Source organism: Pithys albifrons, chromosome 33 (assembly GCF_047495875.1).
Source record: "Pithys albifrons albifrons isolate INPA30051 chromosome 33, PitAlb_v1, whole genome shotgun sequence".
Lineage (NCBI taxonomy): Eukaryota > Metazoa > Chordata > Aves > Passeriformes > Thamnophilidae > Pithys > Pithys albifrons.
The window spans coordinates 1,272,755-1,291,444 of record NC_092490.1 but is presented as its reverse complement, the minus strand read 5'-3'; the positions used below and the strand labels follow the sequence as shown (position 1 = coordinate 1,291,444).

Genomic DNA, 18,690 nt, shown 5'->3' with positions numbered 1-18,690 from the left:
AGCTCTGACCTGGTGGTGCAGCAGCAGCTTCAGAGAAGGGAGAAGCGCTACAAGTGCTTGGAATGTGAGAAGAGATTCAGCCAGAGCTCCCATCTGATCCGCCACCAGCACATTCACACTGGGGAACGGCCTTACACATGTGAGGAATGTGGGAAGAGCTTCAATCAGAGCTCCAGCCTTAAGCAACACAAGATGATCCACACTGGGGAATATCCCTACGAGTGTTCTGAGTGTGGGAAGAGGTGTCGGACCAGCTCCAATCTCATCACGCATCAGCGCACACATACGGGGGAGAGGCCCTTCTGCTGCACCGACTGCGGAAAGAGATTCAATGACAACTCCAACCTCATTGCTCACCGGCGTATCCACACCGGAGAGAGGCCTTGTCTTTGTGGGGAGTGTGGGAAAAGCTTTAGGCAGAACTCTGAGCTTGTCATCCACCAGATGATCCACACTGGGGAGAGGCCCTACGAGTGTTCCGAGTGTGGGAAGAGGTTTCAGACAAGCTCACTTCTCCTTGTACATCAGCGAATACACACAGGGGAGAGGCCTTTCCGCTGCACCGACTGCGGGAAGAGATTCAACCAGAACTCCAACCTCATCACCCACCGGCGTATCCACACTGGAGAGCGGCCATACAAGTGTGACCAGTGCGGGAAGAGCTTCACCCAGAGATGTAACCTGACCAGACACCAACGCACCCACCAGTAATGGAAGCCCTGTGCGTGCCCCAAATGTGGGAAGAGCTTTGTCTGCTGCTCCAACACCATCACCCATCTCCAGAGCCATGTTTTGAACAGAACTCATGAGCCATATTCCCAGTGATTCATGTTAGGAACACACCTGGCTGGTGTTCTTCTCATCCTCCTGGTTCTCTGTGGGCACTTGAATTTACACAGGGGGAGGAACATCCATGGTGTCATGGGTTTAGTTAGGCCCAGATTTAGGCTTTCTTTTCTAGTGCAGACCTTGGACAATCAGCTGACTTGAACCAGGTCAGGCCAGATAACTTCTAAAGGCCAATGATATTGCCTACCATATTCTGACGTCATCTCAGATAGAAAAAGAGAGGGACGAGGGGTCGTTCTGCTGGATGAGCAAAGACTTGGGGTGAAGGTCAGAGCTCCTTGGGAGAGACCAAGGCCCTCCAGAATTTTATTATCTTTTCTAGGGAAGTAGAATTTTTTTCCTATTTCTGTTGCTACCTTTTATTCTTAGTGTGTAGTTTGTATTTTATTTGGGTTTTTCTTTTTCTCTCTATTCTGTTTAATGTACCATAATCTACTGAACTATCATCTGCTGTTTGTTTGTTGGGGTTTTTTTGGGGTGGGAGGAGGGTGGGGGAGGAGGAGGGACTTTTCCTCTGAAATGCTTAATTGGCATTTTACTAAGTCAGAACCATCCCACGTGGGGACACAGACTGATGTGTGAAATTCCTTGGGAAGGGGGATTTGCTGACTTTTGAACATAAAAATCTCCCCTGCTCTCAATTAGTTCTTCAGGTGGCCAAAAGCAATCCTGAATGGCGTTTGAGATATTTACCAAACTAAATAATTCTATAATTCTAATTGTCTAAAGGCCACCCAACTCAACCCCATATACATTCACATGATTCGGGTTTTTTGTGGGGTTTTTTTAAATATTTTATTTGATTCATCTCCATCTCTTAAAATCACCTGAAATTGAAGTTTAAATAGAGAGATCTAACAAAGACATCTAAATTTCCACCATCCTCTTGGGAATTCGGGCAGGAATTTGGGGATCAAAGAGATATTCAGGAAGATTTCAGGGTTCCGTGGGGATTTGGGTGTTTTTTCTCAAAAACTGGAGGTGTCCAGACCGACTGACATTTCTCAATCATTTTGCAGTCCAATATCTGAGAGGGATTGATCTGTCAGCTCATAACACCTCAATCCCACCCCAAAATGTCTCCATGCCAACTTGAAATGCCTCTATCCCATTCCAAAATGGTTTCATCCAATTTGAACCCACTTAGGGGGAGTCATCAGCAGGAGAAGGGATGCTACAAATCCAGGGACGATGGGATAAAATTGGGAGGGCTTGGATGCAAATTGGGAGGGTTGGGATGGGACTTGGAGGGGAATGGGATGGGATTTGGGAAACATGAGAAGGAGTGTTTGGAAAATGGAGAGAGCTTCTGTGGTGCCCTCCTATCCTGAGAGGGGTAATGTGAGGGAGTGTGGGGGACATGTGACATCAGCACTTGGAGTCGGAACCCACAGAGAGGAAGAGAGGGAGCTCTTTCTGAGGGGATTCTGCTGCTTTGCAGCAGTTCAGGGGGCTTTAAATATCTTTTGAGGGTTTTGCTCCTCTTTTTCTTGTGCTGAGTTGAACCTCTTGCAATCGGGGGGAATGAGATGACCCTATTGACAGAAAAATCCTGCTGATTTAAACGTATTTTTACAAGTTCTAAATGGCCCTTGGGAGTTCCCCCCTCATTCTGGGGGCTGCAGTGTGCCCCTGACTCCACTGGGGCCTGAGGGGGGTTATAATCCAAAATTCTGAGGTGTTAGAAGTGGCTTGTGGGGGACACAAATTTCATGGACATCTTACATGTAGGAGGGTGTCTCCCCTTCCTCCAGACCTGCAGGGGTGGTGCTGGGAGCCCTCCCCACACTGGGAGCATCCACAGTATTCAGGGGGGGTATGGGTGTCCTTGTGCACTGGGATCAGCGCAGCTGGTGTCAGAGAATGCCAGAATGTGCTGAGTGCGAAGGGACCCCAAGGATCATGGAGTCCAACCCTCAGCCCTGCACAGACCCATCCCAAAGACTCACCCCCTGTGCCCCAGAGCATCATCCAAACACTCCTGGAGCTCTGGCAGCCTTTGGGGCTGTGCCCACTGCCCTGAGGAGTCTGTTCAGTGCCCACCACGCTCTGGGGAAAGAACCTATTTGTAAAGTCGAACCTGACCCTGCTCTCACTGAACTGCAGGCCATTCCCTGGGTGCTGTCCCTGGTTCCCACAGAGCAGAGATCAGTGCCTGCCCCTCCTCTGCCCCTGTCCAGGAAGTTTTACCTGCAATGAGGTGTGTGATCAGTCTCCCCTTGTGCAGCTGAACACACCAAGTGCCCTCAGCTGCTCCTCACACATTTTCCCTGCAGGCCCTTGCCCATCTTAGTTGCCTTCCTTGGACATTCTCCAATGGCTCAATCTCTTCCTTCTGTTTTGGTGCCCCAGAGTGCCCCAATATTGCAAGGGACATAAATGCCAGGCCTGAGGGATCCCAGGGGCCACTGTGACACTGCAGGGCCTCCTGGAACCCAGGGCACATTGTGACACTACAGAGCCTGCTGGAACCCAGGGCACACTGTCACACACACAGAACCAGCCAGCCCTGCCTGGTGCTCACCAGCAGCACAGAGAGCACTGCCCAACCCTGGCACCCCTGGCGCCAGAAGAGGAGCCCAATTGGCCTCTCTGTACCCAGCACCAAAGGCAGACACAGCCCTGGCACAAGGGGCAGCTGCAGATGCTCCTCACTCTGCCCAGCAGTGCACACACACGCAACCCCCGGCACAGCACTTGGCACAGCCCCTGTGCCCCTCCAGGCCTGCACAGCTCCCTCTGTCCTGCCATCACCTCGAGCAGCTGCCCTGCACCTCTGGGGCTGCTCCCTGCGACTTCTCATCCTGAAACTGGAGGTCAGGACTCCAGCACATCCCTTCTCTGCTCCCACTAATGATGATGCCAAATGCCCTGTGGGGTGGGTGCAGCAATGGCAGCAGAAGAACTGGCAGCACAGGGTGAAACCCATCTGGGCTGCTGCCTTGTGGCAAAGGTATCAGTGCCCGGGTGGGGCACCTGCTTTGAAGGTGTGTCATGGGGGTGCTCCTGTACCCAAGAGTCAGGCCTCTGAAGAACAGCAGAACAACCATCAGGTGGCTCAGACTGCTGCCATTGAAGGGGCTCAGGTGCCTTGGCATTGGCAGCACAAGAGGGAATTATTTATGGCCAGGACACCTCAGGCCATCAAGGAAGAGATGAAATATATGGATGGGCTTGTGGCTGAGAGGTGGGCTTAGCCATGGGAACTGTTGCACAGGGTATCCATGGATGTGAAATGTGCTGCAGTTACACAAGCCTAGAAGGAGGAGCCTCTCTGGGTTGGAGGACGATGACTGGAAGAGAAATAAAGGGAGGCCTGGCAGACTGACTGGATCACACTGCCGCAGACTCCCCATGGGAAGGCCCACATGCTTATGGTGATGGAAACAACCACAGGAAGTCTGGAAACATCCCCTGTGCCCCATGGCACTGCCTGGAACACTGTCCTGGGCCTGGAGGAGGAAATGTGATGGTGACATGGAACTCCTGAAAGAATTGAATCAGACTATGGGACTGAATTCCAAAAAAACCTGACAGACACCTGGGCCAAAGAACCTTGCCTGAGTGGGTGAATCCCATGCCCTGCCATGCAGCAGCCTCTGGGAAGAACCAAGGGTGGAATGAACAGGAAAAGGGCACACTGAGAGCAGTGGGGGATGGGACCTGAAAACATTGGGATGCACATTTAGCAAAGACCACCTGGTCAGTCCACACTGGAGCATCTCCCCATAGGGCTGGGCCTGCCCAATCAAAATTTTCAGGTTTTCAAGAAAGGATTAATGTGTCTGAAGTGCCCATTAAAACATGCTGGGAAAAGAGTCTGCATTGTTCCTGCCTCAGGCCAAGGCAAACCCATCCAGGGGTTGCTTTTCCTCAAGGTCTCAGGTGCTTTTGAAGGGTGGTGTGGGAGGAGAAAAACTCTGGTGTGTGCCTTGAGGGAATTTGATTTTGGGAGAGAAGGGCCAATGGATCAATTCTATGACATTAATAATTATCCCTTTTGTGCTGGCTGGGTGGGCATCACCCACCTGAGCCATCAATCTCACCCACAGCTGTTCTGGGCATTTCAGCGTTGACTTTCCTCTGATCGTTGCCCTCCCACCAAGGAAGAGGGAACTGCTCTAAAACTGGCCTAGTGCAGCAGTGCTGGAATCAGAACCGACTCCAATGTGCAACCTGCAACAGTCCAGTACTCCACACCACCTTCCTTGCTTGAGAGACTGTTCCCAGGGATGGAGGCCAAAGTCATGACCTGAGTGAACTCAACAGACACTTTTGTGGCCATTTTATGACCTCCTGACAGAGCTGTTCCATTCCCTAAGGGAGTGATGTCTGTGTGTGTGTCTATCAAAAGAGAGAACTGGGGAAGGTGATGGGGAATTGGAAGTGTGAGACCAGGCATGACATAAAAGGGATGGAATAAGGGCTGGACATTGTCCTGCTTTCAGCTGGGATGGAGTTAATTCCCCTCAGGAGCTGTTTTGGATTCAGAAGGAGAATATTTTTGATAACACACTGATGCTTGGTTGTTTGCCATGTCATGTTTATACCAAGTCAAGGACTCTGTTTTGTTGTTTCCTTTGTGTCTCCTGCTCTGCCATGAGGAGGTTCCCAAAATAAAAAAGCTGGGAGAGCTGAGCTGAACTGGCCAAAGGGATATTGCACAGCACAACATGTCATGCCCAGTATATAAACTGGGGATAGTTACCCAGAAATGGCTGACGGGGGTTTGGGAAGGGGAGTCTGGCATTGGTCAGTGGGTGGTGAGCAATTGCATTGTGTAACACTTGTATTTTCTCCTTTTATTATCATTGCTATATATTATTTACCATTACTATTGTCCTTTACTTTGATTTCAAATATTGAACTCCTCTTACCTCAACCTACAAGTTTCACTTTGAATGCCCTCCCAATTCCACAGGGCTGGAGTGGGGAGAGAGGGGAGGCTGAGCAAGTGTCTGTGTGGGGCTTCACCTCCAGCTGGGCCCCAAACCAGGACACCAGGGAGTTCTCCCTGCAGGCACAGAAATGCTCCCTTGCTCTCCTCCAGGGCATCCTCTTCCCCAGGTGAGTGTGTCCACTCCAGCCTGAGCAGTCGGTCCTGGCTCCCACCCTGTGATCCCTGCAGGGCCCTGAGCTGGAAGTGCTGCCCTGCAGAGGGAGGGGCTGTGCTGTCCTGGGGCCATATCACAGGTCCAAAGGGAAAGAAACTTGAGGAAAAGCAAAGGACAGGGAGCAATGAAGACAGACTCCTCTGACAAAGTCACACCAGTTTTCAGACAGAAATGCATTTCCTTCCTCTGGTCAGTGTTGGCTGAGGGTGGTGTGAGCAGCAGGAGCTCTGCCCATGTGCTGCCAAGGCCTCAGCTTTGCTCTGCTGCACTGGGGACATGAAGCTGCTTTGTGACAGCTCTGACCATCATGAGGCAGGTCAAATGTAGCGCAACTTTTTTAGAAATATCAGCCTTTGTCCTCCTGACTCTGCAGCAGAGAGCCTGAACATGCCCTTATAATCATTGTTATCTCTACTTTATATTTTACACCTTTATACTTGGGGACTGTTATTTTTAGGGTTATAAATTTTCATTCTTTTGATTGAAAATATGAAAATCAGTCAGACAAGACATGAGGCAAAGGGGCTCAGCTCTCTGTGGCTTAGAGCAGAGCCAGGAGAGCTGCAGTGTCCAACACTCTGTTTCCCATCTGCTCTGAGCTTTCCCTGGTGCTCCATTCACATTGAGTTCACACCATGAAATCTTGGAAAACATAAACCCACAAGTGTCTGTGCTGTGCTGAGAGCAGGGCAGTGCTGCTTCCAAGGGCAGATCTGGGACATCTCCTCAGTGCCAGCCCTCAGGGTGGGTGTGAATGTGTTGATGACTCCCCAGAGGGGAGCTATCACAGGTGACTCATTGGTGTGAAGACACAAACATTTCTGTGCCACCCAGGGATCTCTCACACCCAGCTTGTAGCCTGAGGGCTGGGGTGGGCCTTAAGTTAATACTGATAAATGTATAAATTCGGGGTTTTTTCACATCTTCCAAAATGCAGCTCTGTTCCTTGTCTATCAACATACCTGAGAATCTTTCACACTTGGAAGTCATTTTGAACCTTCATTATAGAAGTTCAATGTGGTACCAAATATAGACTTGTAACACTTGGATATGGGCTGGAGTTCTTCCATCATCTTCTTTGGCAATGAACTAGAAGTTAAAAGAGTATAAGGCTTAGTGAATAAAGCAGCAGTCTTTCAACTTCCAGACTGATTCCTGTCTTAATTCAATCTTGCTTTAGGTGATAACTTTGCTATTAGTGTGTTTCTAAAAAGAGAGGAATTTCTGTAACCTGAAACTCTTGTACTATGTCTTGGATGAAAGGAGAAGCTTTGTTCTGGAGCCTGAAAAATCAGGTCAGGATTTTAAAGAACACACACATTGCTGAAGAATAGATCTATACATGAATTTGTTTAGAAATCCTTGTCTTGATGTTTTTAACTGCATCTGGGTTGAATGCTACAGCTTTGAGGATAAGATATTTGCCCACAGGTCCAGCTCCTGAAGTTCGTATTGATTGTATGGTCTGGAAGAGAGGAGACTGATGACTGCTACCAGATGGGTTTGTAGCCAAAACAATGAGCATGGCACAACCAGCACTGTACTTCCCTTTGTTTTGTTCTTAGTTTTGTTCAGTATTCCTTACAAAGTTTTTAAAAAGTGGATTATTGATGAGATTTCAAACTAAAAGCACAGAAAATGTGCCGGTGATCCCTGGGCAGCTGCTGCAAATGTTGCATTATTAACAGTTCATCAGAATTGCCACAGAGTGTGCAGAATCCACAGTTTGGGTTATCCCCACATAGTCACAACTGGTCCCAGCCACAGTAACTGGGTCAGTGTATTAATCCATTGGACTCTCCGTTTTGCTGGATCCTCACCCTGAGAAGACCAGAAAACTGGGACGTGCTGTTATTTTATTGCAGTGAGAGCAGCGTTATGTTCTTGCCCTGAAGTCCCTTTTAGAGTATCACATCTTCCTCTGAGGGACCTGTGGAGATTGAGGGCTCTTCTGTAGGGAGTCCTGAAATCAGGAAACTTTGCCTCAGCTTCTCTCTGAGGGAGGTTTTGTGGTTCCTTTTGCAGGAGCTTTTACAGTGCATGGCCCTCGTGGGCAGCCCATGGAAAGAAAAGATTTTCTGTCCTTCCTTTAAAATTTTCTTAGTCACTCTTCTGTGCTGGGGTGGAGGTGGCTGGAGAAAATGTGGAGAAGGAAGGAGTGGTTACACAGAAATCTGAAATAATCCTGTCTTTGCAATATTGAGGCAAAATAATTGTATTTTCAGATAAAGGGAAAAATTAGGCCAAAATGCTGCAGTGGGAGCATTGCTTGCTGCTGAGCTCCAAGACAGGCTGCAAATGGTGGCACTGCTTTGCTGCTGAGCATGGGCATGTCTGAAAAATTCACGTGGAGCTTTAAAATGTGCAGGAGAGAGGGAGAATCTTACAGATGGATTTGCAGGATGTAGAACCCGTAACAAGGCCTTGTAACTCAAACTTCCTGTGTTCGGGGAGGAGCTGAGAGACAGTGAGCCAGTCTGTTGTTGTGAGAAAGAGCAAAACATCAGGTTTGCATTGACAGCTGATGATGAGGAAGGAGCAGATTGACCCTTAATTAAAGCTGAAACCACCAATGTGTTCCAGGGTCAGCAAAGTGCTGCTAAACTGGCACCGTGTGCGGCTCCCAAGATATCAAAGCCTGGCCCTGGATCAGGGGAGATGGAAATCCAGTCACTATTAATGCAGTGGGATGCTGAGGGGCTGGAGACACTTCCCAGATGGCACAAAGTTAAACCACTGGAGCAAACGCAGCACGTGTTATCTGCCCAACTGATAAGGTCAGTTCATGGCTCCAGGGTGAGGAGCAGAAGCCTCCTAAAACCCCTCAAAAAAACCCAGCACAACGGGCAGCTCTTCCTGAATTTTTCCCAGAAGTCTCACTGCCTCTGAACAGGAAATTAGTTGGAGGAGACCCCTGAAAAGATGGGGCAAACAACAACAGCAGTGCAGAGAGCACTGCATGGAAGAGGAGTTAAAACTCCACCTGAGAGATCCCCAGTTCATGCAGTTGAACCATTTGATTCACTAAGGAGTAGCTTTCTTGGGGAGGTTTGTGTAGTTTTCTTTTTCCAGGAATTCCAGCATTCCCCACTGAAGATCAAAGGAACCAGCTGGGACTGGGGGAACTGCCAGCAGACGTGCAGGAGAAGGCTCACAGAGAGCAGCCAAGGGGTGATGAGCACCTTTCCCTCAGGATGTGTCACCTTGTGACTGTCAGCATTTCAGACTCAAGTTGCTGCTTCAGGAGCATTATTCCAGCCTGTCTTAAAAGAATCAGTCTGTATTGGGTGAAATTTCCACTGCTCTTTTTATAGGGACCTGCCAACAGGTGAGATGGAGCTGTGTGGAATCAACGAAAATTTTAATTTTCCCGTAATTATTTTTAAAAAATATTTCTCGTGATTTGTTTTTGTTTTCATTGAAAGATTCATTGGGAGATCAAATATTAGCAGGACTTTATAAAACAAACCTTTTTACTAATTATTTTTTAATTTTGATAAATTATTTTTTGGTTTTACTAAAAATGAAAGAATGAAGTGGAATAATCTCTTAGTCTTCTCTTATGATGAAATACTTTAAATTCAACAACTTGAGAACTGAAAAAGACGACCTAGGTTAAATTGGCAGTTGGTACAAGAGTTTTTGCATGTTTGAAATCACACAAATATGTATCAACCTTCCCAGAGTTTTTCCTCAGAACGCTTCGGATATATGACGGTAATTTGTCTAAATCTTACATAGATTTTGACATGTGAACTAAAAGATCTTAACAGAATAAAAGAAACTATTCCATGGGAAATGGTTGCGACCCCCTTTCCTGAATCAGAAGGAGTTTCAGCTTTGGACTGCAAATGGGACATGGATAAAATACAGGAAAACCTTTTCCCAGCTCCCAAGACCTGTAACCAGTTTAGGAAATACTTGCACTCTGCACCACTGACATTTCTCACTTGTGGGTGCAGCTTTGTGGAACATTAATTGGAAAGGAATGTTGTGAAGATAAATTGTGACAGAGAAAATATCCCAGAAAAATCTGACCTGGACTCTGTTTTGGGGGACCCTCAGCACCAAGGAGACAGCAGATCCAGACCCACAGGACACCACTGGGTTCCATGGAGTGGGGATACATTTCCTGTTTTAACTTTTCTCTGTCACCCTCTTTCCCTCCCCCTCTCCTTTTTCCTATTTCTTTCTATTTCTCTTTCTTTGCCTCACATTTACTCTTAAATAAAATCCATCCTCTTGACTTTGGCATCTGGTCCTCTTTGCACCTTAATTTGGGCAGAGACATTTCTAATAATTTTAATAACTGGATGATAACCCCAATCAGAGCCCCTTCACAGCACAGATGGAGAGAAAGTCCCCACAGTGCACCTGAGAGGTGTGTCAGGGGAAACCGTGTGGATCAGTCCTGTCTCAAGCAAAGGCAAACCCATCTGTGGGATTGATTTTGATCCAGGACAAAGTTGCACTTGGTGGGTAATTCAGAAAAACAGGGAAACATGGTGTGTACCTGAAGAGGACCTATTTGTGGTGTAAAACTGTCTGTTCCATTGTTCCTATTTGTGTATAATATTGGATAGAGAGGTACAGAGTTAATGTGTTATTCAGGGCATACTGGGGAAAAGGGAAAAAAAGAAAAGGGAATAGAGTGGTGGATAATGTCCTGGGTGACACAAAACTTCTGGTATCCTCCTTCTCTTTTCTCTGTTCCCCCAAAATGCCTGTTAATTGGGAGTGGGAGGGGAATTTGAGATTAAATAAGGGTGGTCCTGTTCTCCTGGCAGAAGAATGTGTGCCCAGGTGTGAAAGGCTGGAATGCTGATGACTCAGACAGTGCAGGTGGAACTGATGATGTGCAAAGTGACCCCCAAGGTTGTGAGGGTGTGCACACCTGCCAGCTCAGGCTCCAGGTAGGTGTTTTACCCAGCATGTTTTAATGGACACTACAGGAATTTTATGCCCTTCCACAAGACCGAAATATTTTAATTGGACAGGACCAAACTTATTGGGAGATTCCCCAGTGTGGACTGACCAGGTGGCCTTTGCTAAATGTGCATCCCAATGTTTGCAGATCCCACCACCCTCTGCTCTTTGTGTGCTCTTTCCCTGTCCATTGCACCCTTGGATCTTCCCAGAGGCTGTTGCATGGCAGGGGATGGGACTCACCCACTCAGGGACAGGTTCTTTGGCCCAGGTGTCTGTCAGGTTGTTTTTGAAAAGAGTTCCATGGTCTGATTCAATTCTTTCAGGGGTTCCATGTCACCATCAAATTTCCTCCTCCAGTCCCAGGACAGTGTTCCAGGCAGTGCCATGGGACACAGGGGATGTTTCCAGCCTTGCTGTGGTTGTTACCAGCACCATAAGCACATGTCCCTTGCTGTGAAGGTTTTGCGGTAGTGTGATAGTCAGTCAGCCAGGCCTGCTCTTATTTCTATTTGAGCCATTGTCCTCCATCACAGAGAGGCTCCACCTGCTAAGCCTGTGTAACTGCAGCACATTTCACATCCATGGACACCCTGTGCAACAGTGTTCATGTCTAAGGCCATCCCTCAGTCGCAAGCCCATCCAAATTTTCCATTTCTGCCTTGATGGCCCGAGGTTTTCCTGGGCACCGGGAGCCAGAAATAATTCCCCCTTGTTCTGCCAATGCCAAGGCACCTGAGGAACTTCAATGACAGCAGCCTGACCCACCTGCTGGTTGTTCTGCTGTCCTTCAGGGGCCTGACTCTTGGGTACAGGAGCACCCCCATGAAACACCTTCACAGCAGGTGCCCCACCCCGGCAGTAATTCCTTTGCCACAAGGCAGCAGCCCAGATGGGATTCACCCTGTGCTGCCAGTTCTTGTGCTGCCATTGCTGCACCCACCCCACAGGGCATTTGGCATCTTCAGTAGTGGGAGCAGAGAAGGGATCTGCTGGAGTCCTGATGTCCAATTTCATAATAAGAAACGACAGGGAGCAGCCCCAGAGCTGCAGGGCAGCTGCCCGAGGTGATGGTGGGGCAGAGGGAGCTGTGCAGGCCTGGAGGGGCACAGGGGCTGTGCCCTGTGCTGGCTCAGGAGCAGCTGGATGTGCCTCCTGCTGTACCAGGGGGTGCATGTGTGTGCCCTTCTGGGCACAGTGAGGAGCAGCTGCAGCTGCCCCTTGTGCCAGGGCTGTGTCTGCCTTTGCTTTTGGACACAGAGAGGCCAATGGGGCTCCTCTTTGGTGCCAGTGGTGCCAGGGGAGGGCAGTGCCCTCTGTGCTACTGCCTAGTGCTGGGCAGGGCTGGCTGGTTCTGTGTGTGTGACAGTGTGACCTGGGCCCTGCAGTGTCACAGTGTCCCCTGAGTTCCAGGAGGCCCTGCAATGTCCCAGTGGCCCCTGGGCACCCTCAGGCCCCACATCACACAGCCCTGGCAGTTCCCTCACCTGAAATATTGAGGCTATTAGAGCCACTACAGGAGAAGGAAGAGACTGAGCCATTGGGGAGTGTCCAAGGGAGGAAATCAAGATGGGCAAGGGCCTGCAGAGGATGTGTGTAAAGAGCAGCTGAGGGCACTTGGTGTGTTGAGCTGCACAAGAGGAGAGTGAGGGGACAACTCATTGCAGCTACAACTTCCTGGGCAGGGACAGAGGAAGGGCAGGCACTGATCTCTGCTCTGTGGGAACCAGGGACAGCACCCAGGGAATGGCCTGGAGTTGTGTCAGGGCAGGCTTAGGTTGGATCTTCCAAAGGGGTTCTTCCCCCAGAGGGTGGTGGGCACTGACCAGGCTCCCCATGGCAGTGGGCACAGCCCCAAGGCTGCCAGAGCTTCAGGAGTGTTTGGATGATGCTCTGGAGCACAGGGTGTGACTCTTGAGGATGGGCCTGTGCAGGGCTTAGGATTGGACTCCATGATCCTTGGGGGTCCCTTCCCACTCAGCACATTCTGGCATTGTGTGACACCAGCTGGGCTGATCCCAGTGCACAATGACTCCCATACCCTCCCAAAATACTGTGGATGCTCCCAGTGTGGGGAGGGGTCCCAGCCCCAACCCAGCAGATCTGGAAGAAGGGGAGACACCCTCCTACAGGTAACTTGTCAATGAATGTGGGTCCCCAACAAGCCACGTCCAACACTGCAGCATTGAGGATTATAACCCCCCTCAGGCACCAGTGGAGACAGGGGGTCACTACAACCCCCAGAATGAGGGGGGGCGGGGGGGAGGAACTCTGAAGAGCCATTTAGAACCACTAAAACAAGATATAAAACAGCAGGATTTTTCCATCAATAGAGTCATCTCATCACCCCGATTGCAAGAGGGTCAACTTAGCGCAAGAAAAAAAGAAGCAAAACCCTCAAAAGATATTTAAAGGCCCCTGAACTGCTGCAAAGCAGCAGGATCCCCTCAGAAAGAGCTCCCTGTGTCCCTCTCTGTGGGTTCCCACTCCAAGTGCTGATGTCACATGTCCCCCACACTCCCTCACATTACCCTCCTCACGATAGGGGGGCAACACAGAAGCTCCCTCAGTTTTTCCACACACCCCATCTCACGTTTCCCAAATCCCATCCCATTCCCCTCCAAGTTCCATCCCAATCCTTCCAATTTGCATCCAAGCCCTCCCAATTTTATTCCATCATCCCTGGATTTGTAGCATCCCTTCTCCTGCTGGTGAACTCCCCCTAAGTGGGTTGAAATTGGATTAAACCATTTTGGGATGGGATTGAGTCATTTCAAGGTGGCATGAAGCCATTTTGGGGTGGGATTGAGGTGTTATGAGCTGACAGATCAATCCCTCTCAGATATTAGACTGAAAAATGATGGAGAAATTTCAGTCGGTCTGGACACCTCCAGTTTTTGAGAAAACTCCCCCAAATCCCCACAGAACCCTGAAATCTTCCTGAATATTGTATAGAACCCCAAATTCCTGCCCGAATTCCCAAGAGAATGATGGAAATTTAGATGTCTTTCTTAGATCTCTTTATTTAAACTTCAATTTCAGGTGATTTTAAGAGATGGAGATGAATCAAATAAAATATTTAAAAAAAAAAAACACAAAAAACCCGAATCATGTGAATGTATATGGGGTTGGGTTGGGTGGCCTTTAGAGGATTAGAATTATAGAATTATTTAGTTTGGAAAATATTTCAAACCCCATTCAGGATTGCTTTTGGCCACCAGAAGAACTAAGTGAGAGCAGGGGAGATTTTTAGGGTTAAAAGTCAGCAAATCCCCCTTCCCAATGAATTTCACACATCAGTCTCTGTCCCCACGTGGGATGGTTCTGACTTAGCAAAATGCCAATTAAGCATTTCAGAGGAAAAGTCCCTCCTCCTCCCCCACCCTCCTCCCACCCCAAAAAAACCCCAACAAACAAACAGCAGATGATAGTTCAGTAGATTATGGTACATTAAACAGAATAGAGAGAAAAAGTAAAACCCAAATAAAATACACACTAAACACTAAGAATAAAAGCTAGCAAGAGCAATAAGAAAAAAATTGCAATTCCCTAGAAAAGATAATAAAATGCTGGAGGGCCTTGGTCTCTCCCCAGGACCTCTGAGCTTCACCCCAAGTCTTTGCTCATCCAGCAGGAAGAAGAAGGAAGACACCTCCTCCCTCTCTTTTTCTATCTGAGATGACGTCAGAATATGGTAGGCAATATCATTGGCCTATAGAAGTCAACTGGCCTGACCTGGCTCAAGTCAGCTGATTGTCCAAGGCCTGCACTAGAAAAGAAAGCCTAAATCTGGGCCTAACTAAACCCTTGACACCATGGATGTTCCTCCCCCTGTGTAAATTCAAGTGCCCACAGAGAACCAGGAGGATGAGGTAAACACCAGCCAGGTGTGTTCCTAACGTGGATCACTGGGAATGTGGTTCAGCAGTTCTGTTCAAAACGTGGCTCTGGAGATGGGTGATGGAGTTGGAGCAGCAGACAAAGCTCTTCCCACATTTGGGCACGCACAGGGCTTCCATTACTGGTGGGTGCGTTGGTGTCTGGTCAAGTTACAGCTCTGGGTGAAGCTTTTCCCACACTCGTCACACTTGTATGGCCGCTCTCCGGTGTGGATACGCCAGTGGGTGATGAGGCTGGAGTTGCGGTTGAATCTCTTCCCGCAGTCCGTGCAGCGGAAAGGCCTCTCCCCTGTGTGTATGCGCTGATGTACAAGGAGAGCTGAGCTTGTCTGAAACCTCTTCCCACACTCGGAACACTCGTAGGGCCTCTCCCCAGTGTGGATCATCTGGTGGATGACAAGCTCAGAGTTCTGTCTAAAGCCTTTCCCACACTCCCTACATTGGTAAGGCCTCTCTCCAGTGTGGATAAGCCGGTGCCTGATGAGGTTGGAGTTGTCATTGAATCTTCTCCCACAGTCGGTGCAGGGGAAGGGCCTCTCCCCCGTGTGTGTGCGCTGATGCACGAGGAGATTGGATGTGGTCCGACACCTCTTCCCACACTCAGAACACTCGTAGGGATATTCCCCAGTGTGGATCTTCTTGTGTTGCTTAAGGCTGGAGCTCTGATTGAAGCTCTTCCCACATTCCTCACATGTGTAAGGCCGTTCCCCAGTGTGGATGTGCTGATGACGAATCAGATTTGAGCTCTGGCTGAAGCTCTTCTCACATTCCAAGCACTTGTAGCGCTTCTCCCTTCTCTGAAGTTGCTGCTGCACCACCAGGTCAGAGCTCTGGCTCAATCTTTGACTGCCTTCCCCGGACACGTTGGGTGTTTCCTCCTCGGATGTCTCTTGGCTCGGCTTGGAGCTCCTCTTCCTGTGGGATCGCCGTGGTTTTTTCTCCCCAGTGACTTCCTGCACCATGGAGCTGTTCAAAACAGCCTCTACTGTGAAGTTCTGCCTGGGGTATTTGTCCTCCGTGCTCTCCATGCTCAGCTCGGGGCCTGGGGCAGGAAGGAACAAGGACACTCAGGGCATTTGCCTCCGGCCCACAGGGAAGGCCAATCCCCCCAAAACCGGCCCTGGCAGGACGGCGTCTGCAGCGGGGTTGTCCTGCAGCCGGGGCCATGCTGGGCTGGAAGATGCAGCACAAGAGAGGGGCAAAGGGGCACTGACTTCCTCCTCACCTGCCTGGGGCTCCCGGGGCATCTTCATCTTCCTCGCAGCCTCCTTCTGCATCCTTTCAATGTTTGGAAAGGAGAAATGCTGTTCTGGGGTAAAAAACCAACATCTTAGCATACTGGTTGGGGGTTCCTACTCTCAAATCTATCTCTAGAAAGACACCAGTGTCTCAGTTTGAGATAATTTGCAAGGGGGAGTCACCGTGGAGAGAAGTCTCCTGTCTGGGATTCCCTACTCAGGTGTCTGCAATGCAGAGAAAGTGGAGAAACACATCTTCTTTACCAAGAAGAAATGCTGAAAACAACTCATAAACTGGGCTAAGCAAACTCAGGAGGAGAAACTTCCCAAGCCCAGCCCACTCTGTCCAGTCAAGTTAGTGCCCAGCCTCCCCCTCCCATAAAACACACGTGGCCACAGCACAGAGGCAGAATGGCCCCCCTTCCATAGGATTCACCTTCCCCACACCCCAAAACCCTGGCAGGAACCTTGAGAGTCAGCACTGCAGTCAGGCTGTGCTGCTGGGACAGGCAGTCAAGCCAGTGGTCTTCACCCAGTGGTGTCTGTGGTCCTGTCCTAGTAGTGGTCACAGCTCAGATCCTTCCAGAGGGTGGTGGAAGCCCCAAGTGGGGAGCTGTGCTGGTTAAAGGTAAACTGGCAGGAGAAATGAACACAACACAAAGGAGATTATAAGTCAGAGTTACAACTTAATGACAATATTACAAGAAATGCAATGGCAGGAAGAGAAAAATTGGTTTTAACCCACAAAACCCCAGCAGTATAACCCAGCCCCCTGGGGCACAAGCACAAAGGGGTTTGTTAGACCCTGTGCTGAACCCTGTGTGGCTCCCCCAAGTCCAAAGGAAAAGTCCAAAGTGGCAAACCTGTTGGTGCAGCTGACAGTTGCAGTCTGGTGGAGAGCGGTGGTCACAGGCTGGTTGAAGGTGGTGGTATCCTCCTGTCTAGGTGTTGGTCCTCCTCTCAAACCAACGAGTGTCCCCTGAGGTCTTCCCCCAGGATATGTACCCCAGGAAGCAGCCAGTCCCTCCCCCTGGGCGGGGAGTCACACAATGGGTGATTAACTCTGGTAGTCAGGGGTATTTTGGAACCCTTGATGGCCCATTAGCAGCCACGCCCCCTCAGGCTGGGTGTCAAGGTGCTAACGACTCCCTGCAGGGGAGTTATCCCAGCTCTTATCTCACAGATGTCTTTCACACCCAGCTCCCAGCCTGAGGGGTCAGCTGTGCCCTGGGCAGCTGCTGCAAATGCTCCATTGTTAACAGTTTTTGGGAAATCAAGAGAGGGTGTGGAATACACAGCTTTGATCATCCACACAGGGATAAACTGGTCCCATCTGCTGAACTAGGACTTATAAGACAGTTTTTAATTTCTTATTTAAAATTTTCAGGTACACAATGAGCAGCATTAGCCAAGATTTCTAAGTGACTGAGGAGCCCTTTTCCTAAACTGTGCTCATCTGAGAGAGTTTCAGATCCGTCCTTTTTGATTTAGTTTTATGGAATGATTCTCATTCAATTAGATGCTTTTTTTAGGCCCTCACCTACAGAATTGCTGTTGTGGATAACATCGATAATAGGAGAGCAGAAGAGAAGTACATGAAAAGGACATCTGTGAGCAAAATGTATTTCTTTTTTTCAGTGTTTTCTAAATTTTTCATACTAGTTTTCTGGGTTCAGTGTCCTCCCTCCTGTGAGGGAAGGTAAAAACTCATTAAACACTGAAAATGTTCTGGCTGAGCAAAGGCAGAAGTGCAAGACCAAGCCTCAGCCTGCTGAGAGCTGAGGTTTGGCTCTGGCTGAATTCCATAGAGAAAATAAGAACAATAATAATTTTAGGGTGGGATTGAGCCATTTTCAGTGGCATTGGGCTGCTTTGAGGAGACAGATCGACCCTTCTCAGCTTTTGGGGTGCAAAGCTGGGAGAGACTGGAATGTTGATGGTTCATGCCTCCAACACTCTCCAGCTGCAAAAGCAGTGGGTGCTTTGCTACCCATGGGGAAAGGAACCACCCAGAACCAGAGGGGGAACACCCACCCCTGGAGGGGACAGCCTGGGTGTGAAGCCAGAGAAGGAAAGTGGGATTTTATTGCTTTTTATTATCTACAGACAGGAACCCAAACTGCTCCAAACCTACTTTCCATGCACACAAAACTGTTCTAAACCCTACATCTACAGATATATTGATAAAGTAAATCTAATCTTCCCCATGGGGTGGATTAAAAAGTATTTGGGTCACCCTCACCTTCAGGGGTCAGGTGAGGTGCTGCACATGGGAGAAGCTTCTGGCAGCTGCTCGAAGCACCTAACCGTGGAGTCCCTCCACTATCAAGATCTGGCCACACAAACCCAATGCACTGCCCAGCATGGTTCAGCCAGAATGTGGGTCAGCAGGTTTGTGCCCAACATGGATCACCTGGAACGTGGATCAGCAGGTCTGTGCCCAGCATGGATCACCTGGAATGTGGATCAGCAGGTCTGTGCCCAGCATGGATCACCTGGAACGTGGGTCAGCAGGTCAGTGCCCAGCATGGATCACCTGGAACGTGGGTCAGCAGGTCTGTGCCCAGCATGGATCACCTGGAACGTGGGTCACCAGGTCTCTGCTAAACAGGGCTCACAAGGAATTTTGCTTATCAAGCCTTTAACCACGTTGTCCACTGATGC

General features: G+C 49.2%; 2 protein-coding genes across 2 annotated transcripts in view; one reads left to right on the top strand and one right to left on the bottom strand.

The window, feature by feature from the left end:
- LOC139684162 (uncharacterized) overlaps positions 1 to 18,690 on the top strand; it is a 1,455,962-nt gene that overhangs the window by 200,779 nt on the left and 1,236,493 nt on the right. The window contains 1 exon segment of the mRNA XM_071579763.1: positions 36 to 707. Coding sequence (XP_071435864.1) covers positions 36 to 707 — 672 coding nt within the window.
- LOC139684161 (uncharacterized) overlaps positions 1 to 18,690 on the bottom strand; it is a 1,434,678-nt gene that overhangs the window by 240,927 nt on the left and 1,175,061 nt on the right. Inside the window, 1 exon segment of the mRNA XM_071579762.1 lies at positions 14,912 to 15,583. Within this exon segment, the coding sequence (XP_071435863.1) occupies positions 14,912 to 15,583 (672 nt within the window).